The sequence below is a fragment of the Equus caballus genome, chromosome 10 (assembly GCF_041296265.1).
Source record: "Equus caballus isolate H_3958 breed thoroughbred chromosome 10, TB-T2T, whole genome shotgun sequence".
Taxonomy (NCBI): domain Eukaryota; kingdom Metazoa; phylum Chordata; class Mammalia; order Perissodactyla; family Equidae; genus Equus; species Equus caballus.
Window position 1 is genome coordinate 10837693 of NC_091693.1, and position 24531 is coordinate 10862223.

The 24531-nt window shown below is 60.5% G+C and overlaps 2 protein-coding genes across 7 annotated transcripts; both read right to left on the reverse strand.

Annotated features, from left to right (window-relative positions):
- Positions 1–219: 219 nt before the first annotated feature.
- HIPK4 (homeodomain interacting protein kinase 4) lies at positions 220–7088 on the reverse strand. The gene is made up of 4 exons (XM_001498940.6): positions 6295–7088; positions 2818–3174; positions 1287–2135; positions 220–694 (listed from the first exon to the last, which is right to left on the reverse strand). Exons 1-4 carry the CDS (start codon positions 6988–6990, stop codon positions 515–517), a joined length of 2082 nt encoding a protein of 693 aa, XP_001498990.4. The 5' UTR covers positions 6991–7088; the 3' UTR covers positions 220–514.
- A 2038-nt stretch (positions 7089–9126) lies between these two features.
- PRX (periaxin) lies at positions 9127–23392 on the reverse strand. 6 transcript variants are annotated; one of them, XM_070224452.1, is made up of 7 exons: positions 23326–23392; positions 18983–19026; positions 18801–18899; positions 18565–18690; positions 16516–16672; positions 13832–14028; positions 9127–13196 (listed from the first exon to the last, which is right to left on the reverse strand). In XM_070224452.1, exons 1-7 carry the CDS (start codon positions 23366–23368, stop codon positions 9324–9326), a joined length of 4539 nt encoding a protein of 1512 aa, XP_070080553.1. In that variant the 5' UTR covers positions 23369–23392; the 3' UTR covers positions 9127–9323. The 6 variants fall into 6 exon arrangements, with proteins under 6 accessions (XP_070080553.1, XP_023505526.2, XP_023505527.2 ...); XM_023649758.2 differs by lacking the exon at positions 23326–23392 and adding an exon at positions 22256–22314; XM_023649759.2 differs by lacking the exon at positions 23326–23392 and adding an exon at positions 21324–21510.
- Between the last annotated feature and the right edge of the window lie 1139 nt (positions 23393–24531).

Below are 24531 nucleotides of genomic sequence, written 5' to 3' on the forward strand. Positions count from 1 at the left end.
GAGGGTGGATTCTCGCGTGCCAAGCACTTACCATATTTAGGGGATGGGTCAGTGTGCCAAGCACAGCCTGTCCCTCTCAGCGTGACAGCAGCCCAGCCTCCAGCCCGAGCCAGTGGCCAACGGGGTGCAGCACCGGAGAGCAAGGCCCTGGCACCAGCCTGAACCCCACCCCAGCGCCAGTCCAAGCCTCGGGCAGGGAGCACAGGCCCGAGGCAGAGCTGCTGAACGGTTCTTTATTGAAATAGGCAGAGACAGCGGGGCTGAGGGCGTGCTCAGAGCCAGCAGGGTGCAGCCCCCTCCCTGCGTCTTTGGCCAAGGGGGCCATGGGCCAGACCCCAAGGCCCTTCTGTGTCCGGGGTGTGTGTGCAGGCATGTGCCAGGGGTGGGGGGAATGGGGAATTTCTGCATAACTGTCTTTCTGTAAGAATAATTTGTGGGTTCGGGGATAGCTCTGAGGAGGGGATGACACCCCAGCTAGCACAGCCCCCAGCAATGGGCAGCGGTGGGGTCACCATCAGTGGTGCCCGCCGACGTGCTGCAGAAAGCTGGTGGTCCGGGGTGGACCGTGTGGGTGGGTGTGGTGGGGCGGGAGCCCCTGAGCCCGTGGCCCCCTGACGCCCTCCAGGATCCAGTCTGGCTCACTCAGCCATTCCCCAGGACAGCTGCCAGGGTCGAAGAGGTCAGGGCCTGGCCTCTGTGGGAGAGAAGAAAAGAGGGCCTTCAGCCAAGAAGCCCCCAGCCCTGGGAACAACCAGCCTGCCCCCTCTCCTGTCCCAGCTGAGCCCTCCTTACTTCCTGGGGACTTAAGTGATGTGTGCTGAGACCCTTAATGTGTCCTGAGGGTATGTTACTGTCTCCGAGGCTTTGCCACATCTTCCTGAGGGTGGGAGAGCCTGTGTTCAGGCCATGTTCTGAGTGCCAGGCCTGCGTCACCTTCTGTAGGTGGATTACTCTGTTCTGAGTTTGTACACAGCCTGAAGGTGCATTCGTATGTACTGAGCGTCACCCATTGTAAGGGCAGGCGAGGGTGTGCTGAACTTTATATCCTGAATATACGTTCATGTTTGCTGAGCCTTATCAAATCCGAATCAGAGCCCGAATAGACATTCGTGTTTGCTGAGCCTCGTCCCAGCCTCAGGGTGGGCTAGTGTGTGGGAGACCCTGAGCCAGCTGCAGGCTGTGCAATGTGTGGGAGGCAAGGCCGGGCTCACCGTGCCTCCATCCTGGAGCTCAGAGGGCAGCGCAGTCTCAGAGCCACCTGCAGCCTGCCCGCCCACCCAGCTTACCTCAGCATCCATGGTCAGATCCTTGATGTCCGGCCCATCGCCGTCCCGCTGAAGGATGGTGGGCGGCTCGGCGGAGGCCCCGCAGCGCTCTCCCTCCTCCCAGCCGCTGCCCCGGCAGGGCCCGTCATCCTCCGGTGAGGCCTGGCTCAGCTGGATGAGGTTGCTGAAGCCGGAGTCAGACTTGGAGCCGATGGGCAGCTTGCGGGCCTTGTGGCGCCCTGCCAGGCGGCTGCCGTAGAAAGCCAGGATGGGCTCGGGGCCCGAGTTGGGCCCCCGGCGGCCAGCGGCAGCCGCCTTGAGCGGGGCCAGCATGTCGGGGACCGCATCAGCGCAGGTCTCACCCCACAGTCCATGGCCTGCCTCCTGCAGACTCAGGTCGTCTAGCTGGTCGATGGCCCTTTGCATGCCCGGGGCCTTCTCCTCGCGGAAGAAGGACCCGCTGCCCGCCACACTGCCCATGCCCACGGCCTCCTCCTCCTCGGCCAGCCGGTAGTAGGGGGGCCCGTCTTCTGCAGCGGCCACGACGGGCGTGGGGGGCTTGCCCTCCACCTGCAGCGAGAGGCGGCAGCCGCGCAGCGAGAGCTGGTAGTAGCGGGTGGTCTCGTGGGCGCTGCGCAACTGCTGCATGGACACGAAGGGGTGGCGCAGGGCCGCGCTTGGGCTGATGCGCTCGTGCGACTCCCATGTCAGCATGCGCTTGATCAGCTCCACCATGCTCTTGAGGTCGGCGTGCTCGGCCAGCGCCTCGCGGTCCGGGAAGTTCAGCCGACTGGCTGCCCCGCTGCCATTCACCGTCTCAATCTGGTCCAGAGACTTGAGCATGTACTTGCGACGCTCCAGGGGCCGCACCTGGTGGGACACGGGGTCAACGCGGAGTTCAGGCACAGATGACCCCCCGACCCCCCACCGCTTCCAGTCTGCCCTCCAGTCTGGTCCAGAGCTCTCTTGTTGCTGTGAAGGCCACACACCTGCGCCCTGACTTCCAGTGCTGCCTGTGGTCTGACTTGGAGCTCTCCTGCTGCTGGGAGGGCCACACCTGCTCCCTAACACCAGACCCCCTCCAGGCTAATCCAGAGCCCTCCTCCTGTTGCACAAAGACCCCTGACTATGTTCTTTGGTCCTCCCATCATCCAACCCGGAGCTCTCACTGACCCCAGACCCCCAGTCCTCTCCAGAGCCATGGGTCCAGCCCCTACTAGCTGCTAGCAGAGGGGCCTCCCTAAACCGCGAGTCCTCCTTGGAATTAAATCCAGATCCTTCTTGCTGCTACAGCCCCCACAGCCGATCCCAGCCCTCCGCACCTCCCAGTGGTCGCACCTCGTCACACTAGTTGGACAGCCCCAGCCATGGAGCCATCAGAGAAGCCGCCAGACACTTTGAGTCCCACCTTCGGTCTCACCCAGACCTCTCTTGCTGTGATAACCGCTACAGCCGACCCCCAAGCTTCCAGTCCTCCCTGAGGTCTAACCTAGATTTTTTCATGATGCAGCAGCCCTCCCACTGACCGCCTTCCCCCCGCCTGGCCGCTTACCTTGGTCTCGGCCAGGTAGTCGGCCGAGGACTTGAGCTGCCAGGGGTTGGTGGCGTCAGGGTGGGGGTTGCGCTTGAAGAAGTGGTGGGCCTTGCGGGCGGCGTGCAGCAGGTGGGGCTTGGGCAGGCCCTGGGTCTCGCAGATGTAGCGCACCTGGTCGTACTCGTTGTTGCCTGGGTAGAGGGGCCAGCCCAGGTGCAGCTCGGCCATGACGCAGCCCAGGGACCACACGTCCACCTTCTCGCAGAAGGGCAGCCCCAGCAGGATCTCGGGTGCCCGGTAGAAGCGTGACTGGATGTACGGCTCCTTCACGTAGCGCACCTCGCTGAAAATGCTGGCTGAGCCGAAGTCGATCACCTGAGTGGGAGGAGGGAGGCAAGTGGGCAGGGCGGGGAGTAGGGACAGCCAATCTGGGCCTCCCCGGCATCTCTCATCGGGGTCTTTTGGCATCTGTCACCGTCTGTCCCTGTGCCTGTGAGTCTTTCTCTCTCGTTTGTGTCCCTGTCTGCCTTCTCCAGCCTTTGTCTCAGGTTTGTGGGTTTGTCTGTCTGTCTCTGTTTCTCACCACTAGAACTGATGCCGAGGAGGGTGAGGATCCCTCTCTCTCACGCCACACCTCCATCAGCAGATCTGGTTCTGCTGAGATCTGATTCTGAACAGATCTAGAATCTGCTCACTCTGCAGTCCCTCCACAGCCCCCACTTCGGGTGTATCCTCCAGCATCTCCTGTACAGGCTAACGGAGGGGGCTCCTCGCGGGTCTCCCTGCTCCCCTTTCTGCCCCCCAGACTGCTCCTCACATGCACCTGAGGGATCCTGTGAACACCAGGGTCAGATCACATCCCTCCCCAGCTCAGAGTCCTCCTGTGGCTTCATTACATTGTGTGATAAAAGCTGCAGTCCCCATGGCCTGCGAGGCTCCAGCTACCTGCCCTGTCCCCTCTCTGCCCTCAGCAGCTCCCACGTCCCCCTCACCCACCCTGCCTTGGTCACACGGGCCTCTCACTGTTCTTTGAACCACCCAGACACATTCCCAGCTCAGGGCCTTTGCACTGGCTGTTCCCACTGCCTGGAATGCTCATCCCAAAGATCTCCACATGGCTTCCTCTCTCACCTCCTTCGGTCTTTACTCCATGTCACTTTCTCAGTGAGGCCTCCCCTAACAGTCCCATCCTTCCCGTCCCCCTCCTGCCTTCTGTTTTTCCCCATAGCTCCTAACACCATTTCACATCCTCTCTGTTTTACTTTCATATCGAGGCCATGGTTCCTCCACCCATCTAGAATGTCAGGCCCACGAGGGCAGGGACTTTGACTGTTCACGGCTGTGGCCCTAGATGCCTAGAACAGTGCCTGGCTCCCAGCGGGGGCTCAGGAAAGAGTGAACGAATGGGCCTTTGTCCCTGTCATTCTCATTCTTTCTGTCTCTTGTGTCTCTCTCTCGTTCTTTCTTTGCCTCCCCCTCACTCGTCTGGATCTTTCATCTCTCAGCGTCTCTCTCCATCTCCAACCCCGTGTCACACACTAGGAAGACACCTCCTTGAAGCCCATGTCCTCTTCTGCCTTCGTTGTTACACGGCACCTCCATGATCTACCTTGGTCCCTGCCTCAGTTTCCCTCTCTGAGTTTCTCTGCTTTTCATCCATCCATCCCTCACCTTCTCTTTTTTTTTGAGGAAGGTTAGCCCTGAGCTAACATCTGCTGCCAATCCTCCTCTTTTTTTTTTTTTTTTTTTTTTTGCTGAGGCAGACTGGCCCTGGACTAATATCCGTGCCCATTTTCCTCTGCTTTATATGTGGGACACCTGCCACAGCATGGCTTGCCAAGCAGTGCCATGTCTGCACCCAGGATCTGAATCAGCGAACCCTGGGCCACCGAAGTGGAATGTACGCACTTAAACGCTGCACCACTGGGCCGGCCCCTCACCTTCTCTTTGTAGAAGGCGGTATGAGGAAATGGTTATTAATCTGGATTCTGAACACAGGCTGCCGAGGCCTGAATCTCGGAGAGCTCGAGTGACCCTGAGCACACAGTCAACGTGTGTGGGATTCATTCACACATTCATTCATTCCACAGACACGGTAGGGGTGCCCATGCTGGCCAGGTGCTGTGGATCTGTCCGATCTCTTGGAGCAGAATGATCTGCCTTTTCCTGTCTCTGTATCACTGTGTGTCTCTGACACTCGTCTAGCACTGACTCCGTGACAGTGCTGTGCCTGGAGAGGCCGCGGACACCGTGGTGACCACCTGCCTCACGGTGCTCCTAGTTCAGCCCCATCACCAGACAGTAACAAACCCACCAGCAGACAGAGGGGTCAGGGTCGGGATGAGGGAGGCCAGGGGCCTCCAACGGAGCAGAAGAGGCACCTCTGCGTGCTCAGCACAGGTCAGGCCCAGAGCAGGCATTCAGTAAATGTTTGTTGATGGACAAAATCACTGAGATGAGGAATCGCGCAGGCCACCATCCTTCCAGTTGCTCAGGCCAACAGCTTTCGTCTCAAATCCTCTCTTTCTCTCTCACAGTTCGTATAAGATTTGCCAGAAAGTCCTGTGGTCTTGAGCTCCAAAATCTACCCAGAACCCACCCGTGTCCGCTCTTCCCACTACCCTGACTCTAGTCCCACCCACCCCCATCTCCCACCTGGGCCAGTACAGTAACCCCTCCCCATCTCCTCGCTCTTGCCCCCTCACAGTCTGTTCCTGCACACAGCCAGAGGGACCCTGTGAATGAAGACCTGAGTCAGATCACACCCCTCCTCTGCCCAGGATCCAGGAGACAACCAAAGTCCTCTCTGTGGCCCACAAAGCCCTGTATGACCGGCCCCAGCACTCCCTGATCCCATTTCCCCCCTCTTCACCTCAGTTACTCTGCTTAAGCCACACTGGCCTCCTTAGTGCTCCTCAAACACATCTTCTCGGCTGACTCCTACCTCAGGGCCTTTGCACAGGCTCTTCTTTCTAGCCAGACACTTTCCCCAAAATGTCTGCACAGCTCCCTCTCTCCTTCAGGACTTCCCTGAAGTGTCACCTTCTCAGTGACGCCTCCTTGATCACCGTGTCTAAAGTTTCACTCATCACCACCAGCCCCGATCAACACCCCACATCCTCCCCCTCCCTACTTATCTGTTCTGCTTCTCACTCACATACTGTACTTTACTCGTCTATCTTGGCAACTCTGTCTCCTCCACTAGAATGTCAGCCCCACAAGGACAGGACTGGGCCAGAGAAGCTGGGCTAAGAACTGAACAAGGATGGGGAGACCTCAAGTCTGGGAGGGAAAGGGTGTCAGCAGTGGGATGGGGAGATGGGAAGGATTTCAGGGCCAGGAGGTGGGGAGAGGAATCGTGGACAGGGAGGAGGAAACACCAGGGCTGAGAGGTGGGAAAGGGAGAGTCAGTATCAGAAGAGCGTCCAGGGCTGGGGGAAGCTGGGAGGCCACGGGGACAAGGGACACTGCGGCCCTCCGGACAGCCCCACTCACCTTGACCCTGAAGGGGCAGCGGGTCTGGTCCACCAGCATGATGTTCTCGGGCTTGAGGTCGGCATGGATGATCGCCAGCTCCTTGAGCCTGGCCAGGGCCCTGAGCACCTGCAGGGTGACCGTGCGGATGTGGCGGGCGGGGAGGGGCGCGAAGTTGTTCTCCTTCTGGAATTCGAAAAGGTTTTGCTCCAGCAGCTCAAAAACCAGGTAGAACTTGAGGGCGTCGTGGAAGAACTCGAGGAAGCGGATGACGTGGGCCTCCTCGGGGTCCAGGCCCCTCATGCAGCGCAGCAGCTTCAGCTCGTTCTTGATAATGCGGTTGCGGTAGGCGTCATTCTTGAGGATCTTGATGGCCACCATCTCGCCCGTGCTTCGCCGCCAGCCCTTGGCCACCTCCCCGAAGGTGCCCTTGCCCAGCACCTCGATGATGTCGTAACAGTCAGTCTCCGACTGGATGGTGGCCATGGTGCCCCTGCTGCCAGACACTGCCTGGCCACCACCCCCACCCCGCAGGCTCTGCCTCCGAGGCCACCTGCCCCGTCGCCGGCCCCAAGACCCTCCCAGCGGGGGAAAGAGAACGGCACACGTGCCTCCCCCGATGAGGTTCGCCCCCGCCTCCCTGGCACTCCCCAGCCCGCTGGGCCGCACGGCGAGTCTGCCAGGGGCTGCACCCCACCCCTGAAGCCCTCTCAGCATGGGACGAGGGGCCCCACGCCCCCCTGAGTGGGTTCCAGCGTTGCTGAGTGGCTCTGGTTCTGTTGTCGGAGACCCCAGCCGCTGGCTGGAACGGGGGCTGGGGTGGCAGGTCCAGCCCCTCCCCCGCCCAGCAGCAGAACCCTGCAGGTGACAGGTGAAGGGTCAACGGATCGCGGACCTCAGGCAGATGGCAAGGGGACATTCCTACGATAGACAGAGGAAAGGCAGGCTTTCGAAGCTAGGGGGATTGTGTGTGTGTGTGTGTGTGTGTGTGTGTTCACAAAACTCTTCCCCTATCTGGGACTGCCGTGGGCGAGGTATGGCTGGAGAAGGGCCAGGTCGTAAAAGGTCTTGAACGCCAGGCTAAGGAGTCTGGACTTTGTTCTGAGGGCACTGGGGAGCCACAGAAGGGCTTTGAACAAGGGAGGGCCGGGTCAGGTTTGAGTCGGAGAAAGCTACTGTGTGAAGCAGAGTGGGTTGGAGGGGGCAAGAGTGGGGGCCCCGAGCCTGGAGCAGGGCCCAGCGGGGAGAGGCTGGGGAGGAGGGAAAGGAGGTTGGTGGATGAGACACTCCGGAGACCAGGAGGCCAGGCTGTGGGACGGACAGGCGGAAGGAAAGAAGGGAGCCGTTCAGGACAAGGCCCAGGGCTCTGGCCTGGGTAATGATGGATGGTCCCTGGGATGGGGACAAGGACAAGGAGCACATTAGGGGAGGGGATGCTGAGGTCAGATTAGGAAATCTAACACTGAAACATCTAAACGTGTGCTGAGTGCTTTAGAAGCCTTAACTGATCCTGACCACATCCATCTTCATAGCTCCATTTTATGGAAGAGAAAATCGAGGCACAAAGGCTTAGACCCCAAGCAGTCTGGCTCTAGAGCGCAGCTCCAAACCGCAGCACCCACCCATCCTCCCAGGGCCCAGGAGACACCCAGGGCAGGCGTGCAGAGGCCACTGGATCCCCATGGGCCCAGGAGAGAATTTGAGAATTGTCGGCACAGAGGTGAGGAGTGGAAGCCGCAGGGAAGGTGACACGGCTCAGGGAGGGTGTGGGGTGGATGATGAGGAGAGAGAGGAGGAGTGGGGAAGAGAGAGAAGAGAGCCTTCGTGAGGAGGAAGGGGCCCTAAGAAGTCAGGACAAGGGAACAGAGGAAACCCCTGGGGTGGCCATGGAGAGGTCACTGCGGACACCAACAAGTCAGCCGTGGTGGGAGGAAAACCCCAAATGCTGGGCTGGGCAGAGGGTGCGCACCATGAATGTTAATGACTCCTCCATGTTTGGTGGGGACGAACAGAAAGCGTGTGACAGGCTAGCCGGCTTGAAGGGAGAAGGTGGAGTAGGTGGGGAATCCATGACAAGTCAAGGAAGGGCCTGGCCCTCCATCCGCTGGGGTGGGAGGGCAGAGATGTGAACAGAGTGGCAGATATGGGGCATCGGGGGAGATCTGTGACCGGACACTGTGCTGTCTTAGTCCCGTCTGGAGCATTGCAGAGAGACGTGGGGTAGGCTGGAGGCCCTGGTGAGGGCTTAGATCCTGAATGGGGACGGGTCCCTGAGAGCCGAGGCCCAGCCTCCACGGGGGCTGAGGACCCCGGGACCTAGTCCTAAGAGGTGGCCAGGTGTCTGCTGGAGGCTCTGAACCCGTGAGCCTGGAGAGGGGACCAGGAAGAGCCTTCCTGGGTGGGGCTGGGGTGGACCGGGCAGTCAAACCAGCCAGACAGGAAAGGGACAGCCAGGATGGGGGGGTGTTCTTGGCGGTGGGGAGGCGGCCAGCAGAGGACAGGTGGATAACCATCACTCTGTTCTCTAGGGCCCCCAGGGCTGTCCTGCCAGGAGTGGGTCCCCAGGACAGGCAGAGTCCCCGACAGAAAGGTCCCACAGCTGTGCTCTTCCAGGAACTTCCCAGACGCCTGCTCAGAGGCCCCTGGTAATTCTGAAGGACTAAGGCAGGCTCCCTTCCTACCGGGCCCAGCCCATGGCCTCCGTGACCTCCTCAGACCAGGGGTGGCCTATGTCACCCACACACAGGCTCCCCTCAGGCCAGGCTCAAATCGCCCCTCCTTCCTCCTCAGGGACTCCTTGTGTGCACCCCCCCGCCGGTCCCCTCCCGCACAAGGAGGAGACAGACTCAAGGCTACCTCTGGATTACTTTATTCACATGGCTTGGCAAGATACAGGCTCTCCTGCCAATGAGCTGGGCACGGGGCCTCCCTGGCCCTGCCCCGTCAGTCGCCCCCCCTCCCGGCCCTCTGGGGTTAGTGCTAGTTATCTCACACACAAACAAGGGGGAGGCTGATGGGAAGACGGGAGTGGTCTCCCTCTGCCCGGGGCTTCAGACGACGGCAGCCTGAGCCCCCTCCATCCTGGTGGGGCCTGGAGCCCCTGTCTCCGAAAACCCCACGCTGGGCAGCCGAACCCGGAATCCACTCTCTTCCTGGTCCCCACTCCTGCTCGCGGCCTTGGGGCTTAGGGACACCCGGGGGAAGCGGAACTTGGGGGACTTCTCCCCGCCAGGGGACTTGGGGGCTGCCTCACCCTCCTGCCCCCGAGAGGCCTTGGAAGGGCTAGCCAGGCCCACACGGGGCAAGCGGACTCGGACGCGGCCTCGGCGCCCGGAGGCCCCTTCCCCGCTGCCCTCCTCTTCCTCCTCCTCTGGGCTGGGGGAGCCCTCCCCGGGGACCGCCTCGCTCTGGCTGAAGCCCACGCGGGGCAGCCTGAGTTTGGGGCTCTTGGCCTTCTCGCCCTCCTCAACCCCGTCCTTGGCCCGCGCCAGGCCAAACCGGGGCAGCCGCACCTTGAGCTTGTGTCCAGCATCCCCCTCACCCTCTGCCACCTGGTACTCGGCATGGCTGCCCACGGCGGGTGGCGAGAGCTCCACGTCGGGCAGCGAGAGATGGAAGGTGCGCTCAGCCCCCGGGGACTGGTCCCCAGGCCGCTCTCCCCCAGCCCCAGCTCTGGCCCCCAGCGTGGGCATCTTCAGCCTCGGCCCACCTTCGCCTGTGGCTGCCTCACCCACCTGCGCCTCTCGGCTCAGCCCCACGTCCAACTCAAGTTGGGGCACTGTCACTGCAGGCATCTTGAAGACGCCCTCACCCACCAAGAGCTCACCGCCCGCCGCCTGGGCTCCAGGCAGAGACAAGGTCACCTGAGGCACGTGGACCCTGGAGCCTGCCGTGCCCTCTGCTGGAGGGGCTGCACTCTCGGCCTGCTGCCCCGGGGTGGCCTCCCCAAAGCTGGCCAGCTCCACCTGGGGCAGGGAGATGCCCAGGGGCATCCTCAGCCCCCCGTCCTGGCCCTCAGTGCCCACTTGCCTGGTCGTGGATGCTTGCAGGCCTGAAAGCCGTACTCCACTGACAGCCACTGCCCCCTCGGCGCCCCCTTCCTCCTGGGCCCCCAGCGTGACTAGCTCCACCTCGGGGATCTTCAGCTGCCCCGCCGTGGACTCTGACTTTTCTCCAGGGCTGACACGCTCACCCTGGATTTCTGCTTCCTTTCCTCGAGTCAGTCCAAAGGAGGGCATCTTCAGCTTGGGCATCTTCACCCTCCCATCCCAACCCCAGCCCTTGCCCTCCAGCTCGGCCACCCCCGGCACTAATTCTCCCGCCTCGGTGTCCCGGCCTCTGACCCCAAACTTGGGCAGGGCGAACCTGGGCCCCTTGAGCTTCACGTCAGCCCCGGCCACCTCCACCTTGCCCGAGGGCAGATGGGCATCCAGGCTGACCTGCGGGATGGACAGATCGAGGGCGGGCAGCAGGCCCGCCTCGCCTGCCCCTTTGGCCTCAGCCTCAGTCCCGGCCCGAGCCTTGGGGAGGGAGAGGGCAAACTTGGACACCTTCATCTTGGTGGCCCGCCCGGCCCCCTCAGCCTCTGCCTTTGCCACCTTTGGCCCCGAGAGTCCAAACTTGGGCAGGGAGAACTTGGAGGCTGGCTTGCCTTTCATCTCTGTCACCTCCGGCCGCCCTTCCCCAGCCTCCACGGTGGGCAGCTGTGGAGTGACGATCTCAACAGACGGCATCCGGAAGGCCCCTTCCCCGACCCCTGCTGCCACCCCGGGGCCCTCTGCCCGCTCCGCCTTGCCCGCTTCTGCTGCTGGGACCTGCCCCTCCAGGCTGAGAGCCCGTGGCAGGTCCAGCTCCACTGAGGGCAGTGTGAGAGAGGGGACCCCCACGCGAGCCTCGCTGCCCACCTCTGGCTGCAGACAGGGGAGTGTCACCAGCTTCCCCGAGCCCTCAGCCCCTGCCTCGCCTGGCTTGCCTCGTGATGGGGACCCCGCCCTCCCTAGCTTGGGCATGGTCACCTTGGGCATCTTGAAGCCAAATTCCATCCCCTCTGCCTGCTCCGCCCCAGACGCTTTGAGCTGCCCCTCTGGAGCCTTGGGCAGCTTCACCTCGGGGGGCTTCGGAAGATGCACCTCTGGGATCTTTGGCGCCCGCACTTCTGGCAGCCGCATCTCCGACACCTTTGGCAGCTGCACCTCTGGGAGGCGCACGTCCGGCACGGCCATCTCGGGCACCTTGGGGAGTTTTAACTCCGGGAGCTTCATCTCGGGGACTTTCATCTCTGGGACTTTTGGCAGCTGCACCTCTGGGAGTTGCACATCCGGCACGGCCATCTCTGGCATCTTCGGGAGCTTCATCTCTGAGACTTTTGGCAGCTGTACCTCCGGGAGTCGAACCTCTGGCACGGCCATCTCTGGCACCTTCGGGAGCTTCATCTCGGGGACTTTCGGCAGCTGTACCTCCGGGAGCTGAACCTCCGGCACGGCCATCTCGGGCACCTTCGGGAGCTTCATCTCGGGCACCTTTGGGAGTTTCATCTCGGGCAGCTTCACCTCAGGGACTTTTGGCAGCTGTACCTCTGGGAGTCGAACCTCTGGCACGGCCATCTCGGGCACCTTCGGGAGCTTCATCTCGGGCACCTTTGGGAGCTTCATCTCAGGGACTTTTGGCAGCTGCACCTCTGGGAGTCGAACCTCTGGCACAGCCATCTCGGGCACCTTTGGGAGCTTCATCTCGGGGACCTTTGGCAGCTGCACCTCTGGGAGTCGAACCTCTGGCACGGCCATCTCAGGCACCTTAGGGAGCTTCATCTCGGGCACCTTCGGCAGCTGCACCTCTGGGAGTCGAACCTCTGGCACCGCCATCTCTGGCACCTTTGGGAGTTTCATCTCCGACACTTTTGGGAGCTCCACCTCTGGGAGTCGCACTTCTGGAAGGGCCGCCTCGGGCACTTTGGGGAGCTTCACCTCAGGCGCCTTGGGTACCTTGACGTCAGGCGGCGAGACCCCAATGCCAAGGGAGGGCATCTTGATGGTGGGCAGCTTCAGCTTGCTCTCGACAACGGCTTCAGGGGCAGCGGGCCGGGGCTCCAGGAGAGAAAGCCCGAAGGTGGGCATCCGAAGCCTGGGCCCCTTCACCTTGGCCTCGGGGATGCCCTTGGCCACCTTGGCCTCAGGAACTTCCTTTGCTCGAGCCCCAAAGCGTGGGAAACTGAGACGGGGCATCTTCAGGGCCACCTCAGGTGCCTCTGCTGGAGCCGCCACCTCTGCGCCCGGCAAGGCCAGGTCCACCCCCACTGAAGGTGCTGCCACTTCCAGAGTGGGCACCACCACCGCCATGGCCCCTTCCCGGGTCTCCAGGCATGGAAGTGTGGGCAGAGTGGGTAGCGAGGGCAAGGGAGGCAGCTCCACTTGGGGGACCTGGATCCCCACGGCCGCGGGCTCCACAGGAGGCGGAGCTGGGGCTCCCAGCCCAAGGGTCGGCAGGTGGAGGGCAAAGCCGCTGACTGCCTCCGCTGCGGGGGCCACCTCCCGCGGCCCCTTGGGGGCTGAGACCTGGAGGACACCCACTTCAGCGCCGGGCAGCCGGGGCCCAACCAGCTCCACCTGGGGGGCCGTGAAACGGGCTCCCGCTGCCACCTCGGCCTCCTCTTTGGCTTTCCTGGGGGGAGGAGCGGCAGCGGCCAGCCGGGCTGCCTGGGCCTCCTCCGCCACTTCTCGGACGCGCAGCCGAGGCAGCTGGAGGCGCCGGCGGGTGGGGGCAGCTGGGACAGGACCCTTGACAGCCTCGGCTTTGAGGCCCCGACGCAGACGGGAGAACTTGGGGAAGGAGAATTCGACATCAATGGGGGCCAGGTCTGCAGGGGACCCCAGGGCCCCGGGCACCACCATCTTCTTCTTCTTCACAGGGGACAGACTCTGGATGTTCTGGGGAGAGAGGAGAGAGGCTGGAGGCAGTGGGACAGTGGGGAGGCTTGGGGTGGACAGGGGGAGCCCCAGCTGGTATTGTACCAGGCTGGGGATGTGTTGGATTGAGCATTTGTCCCCAAAACAGCGTCCCCACTTCCTGGCATTTCACCATTACTGGCCCAGAAAGCAAAGACGCTCATTTAGAATCTCACAGTGAGTCAAGAGGAGTGTGGAAACTGGGACCCAAGACTTCTGGATCCTCGTCCAGGATTTTCTCCGATACCCTCATTCTAGAGATGGGGAAACTGAGGCCCAAGGAGGGAAAGAAACTGGCCCAGGGTCACTCCCAAAGTGAGCAGTGCTCCGAATGGGACCTGGCCTCCCTGGTTGGGAGTCCGCTGTTCAGGACCCCTGGTGAGCCTGGAGCTGAAGGTGGGGATGCCGCTACGAGGCAGGTGAGGACTCTGGTCTGGGATGGGTGGGTCCCCCTCCCCAGGGAGGAGTTCTGGGGCAGAGAACAGGAGGCAGAAGGTGGGATTAGCGCTGGGTTAGTGAAGAGACAGGGCAAGGGTGGCCCACGGTGTGGGGGCTCACGGTGCCGAGCCGGGATCGCTGGGGTGGTCCAGGGCTGGGGCCGGGCTAAGCACGCGTACCAGCTTGGCCACCTTGGCCCGCGGGCCCTTGATCTCGTAGCCGGCCACGGTCCCGGGCCGCAGCGCCAGGTCCCCGGTGGGCACAGTGCGCTTCAGGCAGAAGGAGACCTTGTAAGGCTCGGCGCATTGCAGCAGGCGTAGCGCGTCCTCGTACTTGAAGTTCTCGAAGAACACGCGGGCGCTCAGCAGCTGGTCCCCTGCAGACGAGGTGGAGGTGGGCAGGGCGTGAGCATCTCAGGGCTCTGCGCTAGCCTCGTTGCACCGGCTTCCCCGGAGCCAGCGCAGCGAGGCCACGCCCCAAATTTCGGCCCCGCCTATCCCCGAGCGCAGGATCCAGACGCAAAATTCCTCCCTGTTCGAGATGGGACACTTAACAACGAAGCCCCACCCCTTGCCTTAGCTCCGCCTCCCCGACTGAGCAAATCCACGCCCACTCAGGCCACGCCCATCGCCTTTGCACTCCCCTCCCCCATCTTCACTTTTCAGACGCTGACTTTGCTCCCTTTACTCAAAAAACAGAATCAGAAAAGAACTTCCAGAAGCTCCCACCCCATTACTCACCCCCCTGCTCCTGTGGCAATTTACTCCACTCTCTACTCTTCCTGGGGATGAAGTGTCCCCACTCCTAGCTCAGGTCAATTCCCTCCACTGTCTTCTCAGGGCCATCTGCCAGCAATTCGCCTCTCTCTCCCCACATCATCAGTTTGTCCCTCTCTTCTACGTTATTCCCATCAGCACACAACATACCATTATTTCTCCCATAAGAAACGTTGTCTTGACCTCACTCCTCCTGGAGCTCCCGCCCCACTTATCTGTTCACCTTAAGGGCAAAATGCATTGAGTTGTCTAGCTGCATTATTTCCATTTCTCCAATCACACTTCTGACACCCCTTCCTGGAACCATGAACTGCCCCTCTCAAGGTCCCACACAGTGACCTCTGTGTAGCTAAGTCCAGTGGTCAAGTCTCAGACTTCATCTACTTGAACCCCTCAGCCTTTGACCCAACTTCGCTCTCTCTTCTTCATCCACTTGCGTGGCTTGGCTTCCAGGGTGCCACATCCTCTGGAACATCTCTGCAGGATCCTTCTCAACCTCCTGGGAGGGTTCCTCCCCATCTCCCGACCTCTTAAAGACACAGCGTCCCAGAACTCAGGTCTTGGACCTCATCTCTTCTCCATCTACTTGCTACACTCACCCCTTTGTGAAGCGCATCCAGATTCAAGAGTTTAAAGATCATAAATATGCTGACAACTTCCAAGAATCTCCCTCCAGGTGAGCACTCTCCTCTCCATCCTGGACTCATATATCCAACCAGCCCTCCACGTGTCCACCTTGGTGTCCAACAGACACCTCTCATCTGACAGATGCAACCTGTACTCCTGGTCTTCCTCCAAACGAGCTCCAGTCCCAGTGTCCCCCATTTGTGGTGCTACCAACTCCATCCTCATATCAAGAATCCTTAGATACATCCCTGACCCCCTGACCCCTCTCTTCGCATCACACCCCATATGCAGGTTGAAGGCTCCTCCTTCAAAATATATCCAGAATCCAAACCCTTCTCTTCACCTCCAATAACACCATTTTGGCCCTGAGCATCATCATCTCTTACCTGGATAATCACAGTAGCCTCTTTGTGGTCTCCCTGCTCCCTACCCTGCCCCCCTACAGTATATTGCTAATACAGAAGTTCAGCGCGGTCCATTCATGCTCCTCCTCCACTCACCACCCTCCCAGATTAAAAGCCAAAGTCCTCACATGGCACATAAAGCCCTCTAAAATCTGCCTTTCTCTTACCTCTCTGGCCTCATCTCTTACTTTCCTCTTCACTAACTCTATTCCATCCACACTGGCTTCCTTGCTCTTCCTCCAACAAGCCAGGCGCGCTCCCACCTTGGCGCATTTGCACGGGCTGTTCTATCCTCCTAGAATGCTCTTCCAGATGGCCACAGAGCTCTTTCCTTACCTCCTAGGCCTTTCCTCCCTTCCTGGCTCGTCCTATTTAAAAATGCAGCTTCCATCCTGGCATCCTGAGCACGTACTGCCTTCTAATTCACTATGTATTTTACATATTTTGCTTAAATATGTCTGTCCCCACTAGAATGTAAGCTCCATAGGTGCAGAGAGTGTTGTCTGTTTTGGTCACTGCAGGAACCCAAGCACCTAGAATAATATCTGGAAAGAGAAGGCCCTTAGCACATCACCGTTGCATGAATAAATCGCATCAGCCTCATCCATGTTACCTGAAACAGCCCTTACTTACTAAGCTCGCCTCCCCACCCCTCCAAGCTGACTCCACCTCTTTTCTCCAGCCCCAACAACAAAAATAACTAGCACTTAGGTAGTGCTTACTATGGGCCATTTAGCTATGTGCTAAGTGTTTTCAAATACTGACTCATTCAATCCACATAATAACCCTATGAGGTAAGGACTAGAATTATTCCCACTTTAGAGATGAGAAAACTGAAGCACAGAAAGATCGCAAGCTAGTAAACTGCAGATCTGGGAGTCGAACCGAGACAATGTGCCTCCAGAGCCCCCTGTGAGCAACTGCAACGCCGACACACAAAGCCCCGCCTCAAGCCCTTCACCCCTGCCTCCCGGTCGCGGGTCCCACTCAGGACCCAGAGCAGAGTCCTAGCCCCGCCCCCGCAGGAAGGCCCCGCCCACTCCCCGCCCCGCCCACCTTCCTGCAGGCTGAGGCTCCTGGCGGCGGGCGAGTCCTCGCGCAGGTCGCGGACGAAGATGCCCTCCTTGCCGCCGCCCGCCACGTTGATGCCGCTGACCCCCGTCTGCGCCTCCGTCTCCACGATGATCTCCACCAACTCCGCCCGCCTCAGCTCCTGCGAAGGGCGGCGAGGGGTCGCCATGGGGCGCTAGGGCCGGACCTCGTCCAGAGCCCGCCATCGCTCTTAATTAAACGGGTCCTCGGGGCACGCGCCCCTCGGCGCGGCGCAGGCGGGTCGTGCGGGCCCACCCACGCCAGCATCTCCCCTTTAAGGAAGCGCGGGGGCTGCTCGCTCTTGGGGACCCGCGGACAGGTCCAACGGCTCAGCGCCGGCTGGCCTCGTGGACCCCTAGGTCGGCTGTCGGGGGGGGGGGGTGGGGGGGTGGGTGGAGAGGCTGGAGGGCACCCCATCTGAGACTGAGAGGCGGGGCTGTACTCCCAAGGGGGCGTGGCTAGCCCGGGGGCGGGGCTAGCAGTTTGGAGCCCGGCCTGGGAGCACGCGAGGCCGGAGACACAGGCCAGAGAGGAGGGGCCGAAGATCCGAGAGGAGTGTGGCTAGAGGTATAAGTGGAGGTGCGGCGGGGACCCATCGTCTTAAGGACTGAGCTGTGGGGAGGGGCTTTCATAACAAGAGAACAAGAGTTGAGTTGAGGATGGGGTTGCGAAGAAAGGGCAGGACCCTCAAGTGGTGTAGGATGGAGGCTGGAGGTAGGACTGGCCTCCTTGGAGGCTTGAATGTGTGTGACTGTGCCCTATTGTGGGCTCTCTGACCCTAAGACCTGCAGAACGCCCGTGGGAGAGGGAATCCAGCGAATGGGGGTGCGTGGGTAATGAGTGGTGGACCGGCAGACGTGGTATTCCTGGTATTTACTGTAAATGGTGCTGACCTGGCCCTGGCCCAGCAGCGCACTGTGGGATTCACCTCTGAGCTTCCCAGAAGAGGCAGTGAGAGACCTCAGTTCCACGACTGTCTGGGAACCCAATCTGCTGTGTGTCTCTGGTGGAGAAATTTGCCCTCTCTGGGCCTGTTAACCTACTGTCAGGTTGGACCACATGGGCGTACTGGAAGGAGTCTCTGATTGTGAGCTGAGACCTGAAGCAAGAGGGATCCGAGAGGATGCTCTAGTGGGCAGGGCATCGAGGCTGGCACAGACTGGAGCCCAGGGATTGAGGAGGGGAAAGCAGGTCTGGGCCAGATGCCCCACAGCAGTGGCCCCGGGACTAGAGGGCTGGGCAGAGCACGGTGAGAAGGGGTAAGAAGAGTTGTGGTGCGGGCAGCAGGGAGCAGCATGGCCATCACCACCCCCAGCAGGCCCTGGGCTAGCACTTTCTGTGCAGCATCTCATTTCATCCTTCCCCCGGCTTGGGCAGTCCCTGAGGAGGACACAGAGGTCCAGAGAAGTGAAGTGACTTGCCTGAGGCCACAGAGCAAGTTAAGCAGCTGGGCCTCAACCCCAGGGCTGTGACCTCAGAGCCCCCGGGCCGTCCTGTAGGCAGTGACCTGCTTTTACTTAACCCTCTGCCTGCCACCCCTCAGCCTCAGCTCGGCTCCGGTAAAAGTAGACCCACTCTACACTCTCAGAAGTGGGGACCATTGCCCCACTTCACTGATGGGGAAACTGAGGGATAGAGAAGTCAGACCCTGTTCAGGGCTGCGCAGCCGAAATGGTAGGTCCCAAGCCCATGTCCTTAACCCCTACACCATCCTGCCTCTTCCCACGAAGAGTTTCTCCTTGATTTTCTTTAGCTCATTATTCATCTAACTCCATTACGCTCCAAGGAATTAGCCGCTTTGAATCTCAGTCTGTGCCAGGCTCTCTGCTAAGCACTACATATGTTAAACTGTTCTCCTCACAGAGACCCAGAAAGTAGGCCACTGTTGCTATTTCCATTTCACAGATGGGGAGACTGAGGCACAGAGAAGCCAGGAAGTGTCCCATTGCCGCCCTAGTCCGAGCCCCCGAGGCGGGCCCCACCAGTCTCCCCCGGCAGGATGTGGGCGCTCACCTCGGCGCTCCGGCTCCGGGCCTCCATGGCGCTGCTGGGAGTCGCGTGGGCCCCGGGCGCCCGCTTCCTCTCTCCCTTCTGCTGCAGGACCAGCTTCAGTTCTGCATGGAGCAGCTGCCTCTGTGCCTGCGGGGGGCAGGGATGGAGGCTTGAGCCCAGGAGAGGGGAGGGGAGGAGGGGGGGCTTGGAGGGGCAGGTCGAGGGGAGAAGGGCCCCCCACCCCGCTGTCCTCTCACCACAGCCTGGGCACAGCCACCCCCTCCTAACAGGAGCCCAGCCTGGGGTGCCACACAGTCGTCTGCGAGCCTCGCACCCTTCCTCGGGGGTCTTGCTGCCTGCCAGGGAGAGACCAGGGCGTGAGGCTCCAGGCAGGCCAGGGAGGGGCAGGGAGGGGCATGTGGCACCGGCCAGGGCTCACCTCAGGGTCACCTCCAGCTCCTTGGGCCTCCTGGGTCCCGGGCTCTAAGAAGAAGAACATTACTGTCAGCTAACCCCACTGATGGTCTCCTGAGGGCCTGACCCTTCCGGCGCTCTGTCAGTACTCTATCCCCCAGAGCAGGTGGGGAAACTGAGGCACAGAAGACCTCTACCCAAGGTGACACAGCTGGAAAACAAACAGTAAAGCCAGAACTGACCCCTAGGCCTATGACAGCAGAGCCCCTGTGCCAACCACCTCGGCTGACCGAGGGGGCCAAATTCACTATAAAATCATGGCAACTGCTCCCATGTACTCCCCGTGGGCAAGTCACCCCACCTCTCTGTGCCTCAGTTTCCTCATCTATAAAACAGGGAGAATGAGATCTCCTACTTCACGGGGCTGTTGGGAGGGTCAAATGGGTTAATAAATATCAAGTGGCAGGCACGTGGTGGGCGCTTCATAAGCATTTGCTATTGTTATTATTATTATTATTATTATTATTAAGAACTTCCTGTGGTCCTGTCTCATGTCCAGTGTCCCACAGGGGTCATTGCATGGGGACCTCAGAATACCCAGTACAATGATGAAGCCCCTTACAAAGAAGACACCTGAGGCTGGGAGGAGGGAAGTCACGTGCTCAGGTCACAAATGAACTTGTCTTGAAAGCTGCGTTCTCTTATGCAGATAATAGATAATAATAACTAATGGGCACTGAGTGGTTACTCTGTGCCAGTTGTGTGCTGAAACCTTCGCTTTCCGCCTCACCAAGGAAAACCCTAGCCCTTCAGAGAGGCCAAGAGCCTGGCTCAAGGTCACACAGTACAGTGAGAAGGAAGCAGAGCTGGGATCCGCAAGCAGCCTCAAAGGGGATGGACACTGTCTCCTTGCCACCCCCTCCCCGACTGTGGCCTTGTCCTCCCGGCCCCCACCTGGCATGCCAACCCGCCAACCCGCACTCCCCGGGGAAAGGTCAGGCCTCACGCGGCACATTCCGTCACACAATGGCCCGTCTGCTGTGCTCAGTCACATTCCGCCCCTGCCCACCCACCCCAGCCGCACAATGGCCCTTCATAGCCCACCACTGGCCAGGATAGAGGACACAGGGACCCCCTCAATGCTCCAGCTGGCCGTACTCCACTGGCTGGCCCCCCACAGCGTCAGAGGGCTCCTCTCTGGCTCTCCTAGGAGTCCCGGTCTTCATTCCTTTCCCAACCTCCTCTCTGAGCCCCTAGCCCCTCCAACTAGGGTTGGCTGCCCCCTCTGGGGCATTTCCTCTGAACTGGGCCCTGTGCTGGCACACACAGGCCTTGAAATCCCCCGAGAGAGGGCTGTTTTAGGGTTGGAAACTGAGGCTCAGAGAGGGGAGGTGACCTGCCTGGGATCACACAGCTAGGACGCATGCCCTTGACACCAACTCTGCACCTTCACTTGCATTGGTGGCTCTGAGCCCTGGAGGAGGCCCAAGCTGCAAAACAGCTGGGGCGGGAGCTGGGCTGGGCCAGAGGAGGCGTTGAAGGTGCCAGAAACAGGCATTTTTAGAGCGACCTTGTTGGTGTCAACCCTGAGCCGGGTGGCACTTTATAGACGTGGCCTCATGGTAGCCCGTTTTACTGATGAATAAATGAGAATTAAGAGTCGGGATGCCACACTGATGACATCGGGACTCGAACCCAGGTCTGAAAAGCTAGCGCCGAGTCCCTGACACTACACGGCATCCTGAACAGGCCGGGGAGAAGCCTGGTACTTGTGAGGAGGAAGTAGAGACGGACGGAAGGATCTCCTGGGCCGCAAGTGCCCTGTTCCAGGCCAGGGCCAGTGAGGGTCACGCCCAGAGGCTGGCACAGGAAGCTCATCCCGGGCGGAGGCCGGAGAGTGCCCTCCCTCCGCATCCCGGCCCGGGACAGCCGCCCAGCCCAGGTTATATTTAGCCCAGCTGTGCCCTTCCTGAGCCACGTACCCAGCTCCCGGTGGCGGGGGGGTGGTGGGGGCAGCTTCGGAAGGAAGCCCACCCCACCCCACCCCAGGCACTCTCTGTTCCCAGCTCTGCCCGTCCCACTAGGCTTGGAAGGAGAGGCGGGGATGTTGCTGGGAGGTCCCTGGCTTGCGTTAGGGAAAGCTCTAACTAACGGGGCACCCCTGGTGAGTCCAAGCCAGGCAGGACCCACCTCCCCCAGATGCCAACAGCCCATTTCTTGAGCTGTGGCACTGCCCTACTACATTGCTGAGCTTCCAGAATTCTCAGAGTCCCCATTTCTTGAGCACTTACTATGTACCAAACCCTCCCCTTCTGCCTTGGCTCATGAAGTCCTCGCCACACCTCCCTGGGGAAGGTCCAACTTACATGCCCACTGAAGATGCTGCTCATGCCTTCGGAGCGGCTGGGGGCAGGGGCTGTCACCTGGGCCCTGGGCCCTTCAGCTGAGCTGGGCTTGCTGAGGGATCCCCCAGCTCTGTCTGCCCCCCTGCACCCTCCCGGCCGCCACTTCATTTAGGAAGTGTCCGCACTCAGAACCTCGGCTTCCCCAACCACCAGGGATCTGGCGCCCTCAGCAATGGGCGTGGGGGTTGACGTGACTCATCCGGGCCCCTGGACATTAGCAGAGGCTGTCGGGTTTGAACACTTGGGCAAGGGATGTCACCTCTCAGGGCCTCAGTTTCTTCATCTGTAAAATGGAGCCGGTAAGAGTGGCTCTGAGATAACAGCAGGTCCTTAGAATAGTCTCAGTATATAGCAGGTGCTCAAGTAACGTATGCTAGTCTCTGACAGCAAGTGGTGGCCGGCTGTGCATCTCACAGCATCTCATATCCAGCCTGCGCTCACCAGTGGTCCCAACTTTCTCCCTTACCAAAGGGGGACTTGGGGTGAGCGACAAAACCCAGCTCGCGCCCCGGCCTCCCACCAACAGGGTCTGCGCTGCCTCCCCAGCACCCCATTCCAGGGACCGAAAAGCCTGGCCCTCTCTCGGCTCTTTTTAAGCACCAACTCAGTGACTCGCAAGTCAGCCCTGCAAGGTGGCCGCCATAGGCCCATTGCAGAGATGGGAAAGCAGAGGCTCGAAGGGTGAAGCATCTCACCCTGGGGCCGCACAGCCAGAAGGAGGAGAATGTTGGGATTTGAACCCAGGGTCCGGCTCCAAAGTCTGGGCCTTTAACTCCTACATCCTGCTGCCTCCTGAGCCCCAGGCACCCTCCCAGCACCTCCCAGGACCCTGGGTCTCATTCCCATGGCTTCTCAGCCTGGCCAGGGGAGGGACTGGCTGGCTGATCTCTTACCACTGGGCCTCCAGACACCTCGAGAGCTCCCGGTCTGTCTGCTCAGCCCTAGCCCGGGGCTGGGGGGGAAAAGGGATGGGGAGGGGGAGGGGGGGAGACCCCAGCCATTGGCTGCCGGGGCATGACATCACCAGGGGGTGGGTGGTGGGGAAACAAACATCCCCTCTCCCAGCTGGATCCACCGCAAGCGCGTGGGGAGCCAGGAGACACCGCTGCTCCAGCGCCTGGGCCGAGACCTCCACCAGGAGCCCCACTCCAGGGACTTTCCACGTTGTCACCGCCACTTGGAGACTCTGCACCCCACCAGCCCTATGTCCCGGCTTCCAGACCCAGGCATGGCCCCGCTGGTTCTTGGGGCCCCTGAGATAAACTCCTTCCACTCTTTCTCCTGGTCAGTTTGGGTTCCAGTCCCAGCTCGGCCACTTCCTGGCTGTGTGACCTCTGGCAAGTCACAGCATCTCTCTGGGCCTCCGTTTCTTCATCTCCAAAACAGAGATCATTAAAGTGCCCACCTCAAGGGGTTGTTGTGAAGATTAAATGAGTTAAAAGAGGCCAAAAACTTTTCAAAGTGCCTGGCGCAGAGTGAATGCCCCTTGTAAGTATTTTGTATTATTATTCATACAAATTAGCGCGCTGGTTAGACTTGTCAGGGGGTTTTGGCCTGAGCGGGACCGGGCACAGGGGAACCCCACTTCTCTGTTTAAGGGGGTTTCCATTGGAGGGGACACCTCTCATGTGGTAAGTACTGTGCTGGGCCCCGAAGTTCTGCTCTTTGAATCGAGGTCGCAAGGAGAAAGGATTATGCCAAATTTTTAGCCACACAGCCAGGAGGTGGTGAAGCCGGGGTCCGGCCCCAGTTCTGCTGGGCCCCAAAGACCCTGCAACACTCTTCTGTCCCCTTCATGTAACAGACAAGGAGGCTCCGGGAGGGGACGTGATACCCAGGGCCATCCACACCAGGTCATCCATGGCACCAGGATTTGAACCCAGACCTGCCCAACTCTCAAACCAAGGCCAGCAGGCCTCACCCTGACCCCCCGGCCCCCAGCCCCCAGCCTGCCCCGACTCACCGGTACCCGGGGGGCGGCACAGGGAGCACAAGTACCCCCACATGCCACTCGCGCCCACCCGGCCGCTGCCTCGGCCGCTGGTGGCTCTCTGAGCCCAGGCCTGGGGCCGGCCCGGGATGAGGCCAGGATTACCCCCAAAGCGCGCGTCAGCAGCTTCTGTCCCATTGTCCAGCCAGGCGCGGCCATCAGGCCCTCACCTCGGTGGGCACCCTTGCCCCTCACACCAGCTCAGCTGGCCCCTCTGTGGACCTGACCCCCTCCCCACACCAAGCAGTGGGGACCTGCTCCTGAGGGCATAAGAGACCAAGGACAGGTTGGCAGGATCCCAGAATGCTAGGGCTCCCCCCGTCTCTTCTCTCCGAAATGCCCCCTGCCCACTCTCAGCCGCCGGGGAAGGCAGGAATGTGCTGAGCTCCAGGAAATGCCTTCCAGGCCTGGCAGCCACCAAGGGTTGGGGTGTGGCCGGAACCCAGCCAGGAGCCTCCTTCGGGAGAGGTGGAGGGACAGTGTGGTCAGGGCTGCTGATGGGCCTGAGGAGACCCTCACCCCACTGCAGTCCCTCTCTCTGTCATTCACTGATTCGTCCAAACATTCATTTTTCATTTATTCATTCAACAAACATTCACAAGCACTTGTTGGGTGGCAGGCCCTTTGCTGGGCACTGGGGAGGCCGAAAGGCCTAAAATCACCAAGTGGGACAGGCTTAGGAAAGGCTTCCTGGAGGAGGTGACATCTGAAGTCAAACTGAGGAGGAGGGAGCCAGGAGGGACAAACGTGGGCAAAGAACCAGTGAGGAGAATGCAGCTAGTCCTTCACCCAGTGTCAGCAGTCAGTGCGCGCCTGGTCTTGTGCCCAGCCCCATGCTGGAGAGCGCTGGGGACATAATGTGACCAAGATAGCCCGGGCCTGCTTCCACAGAGGTCACAGTCCACCAGGGAGACAGACCCAGAACAGCCACGGTTGTGATGGAGGAATCACAGGCAGAAGGCGCCTGCTCCACCCTAGGAAAGGAGGTCAGGGAAGGCTTCCTGGAGGAGGGGACATGTGAGCTGAGGCTTGAATGACCCATAGGAGCTAGGCAAGAGAAGAGGGAGGGGAACAGTGTTGTGGGCAGAGGGAACAGCCTGTGCAAAGGACCTGAATCCAGAGAGAGCTGAGCACAGAAGAAATTTCCAGGAGCTTAAAACGGTGTCCTTGTTCCTGCCT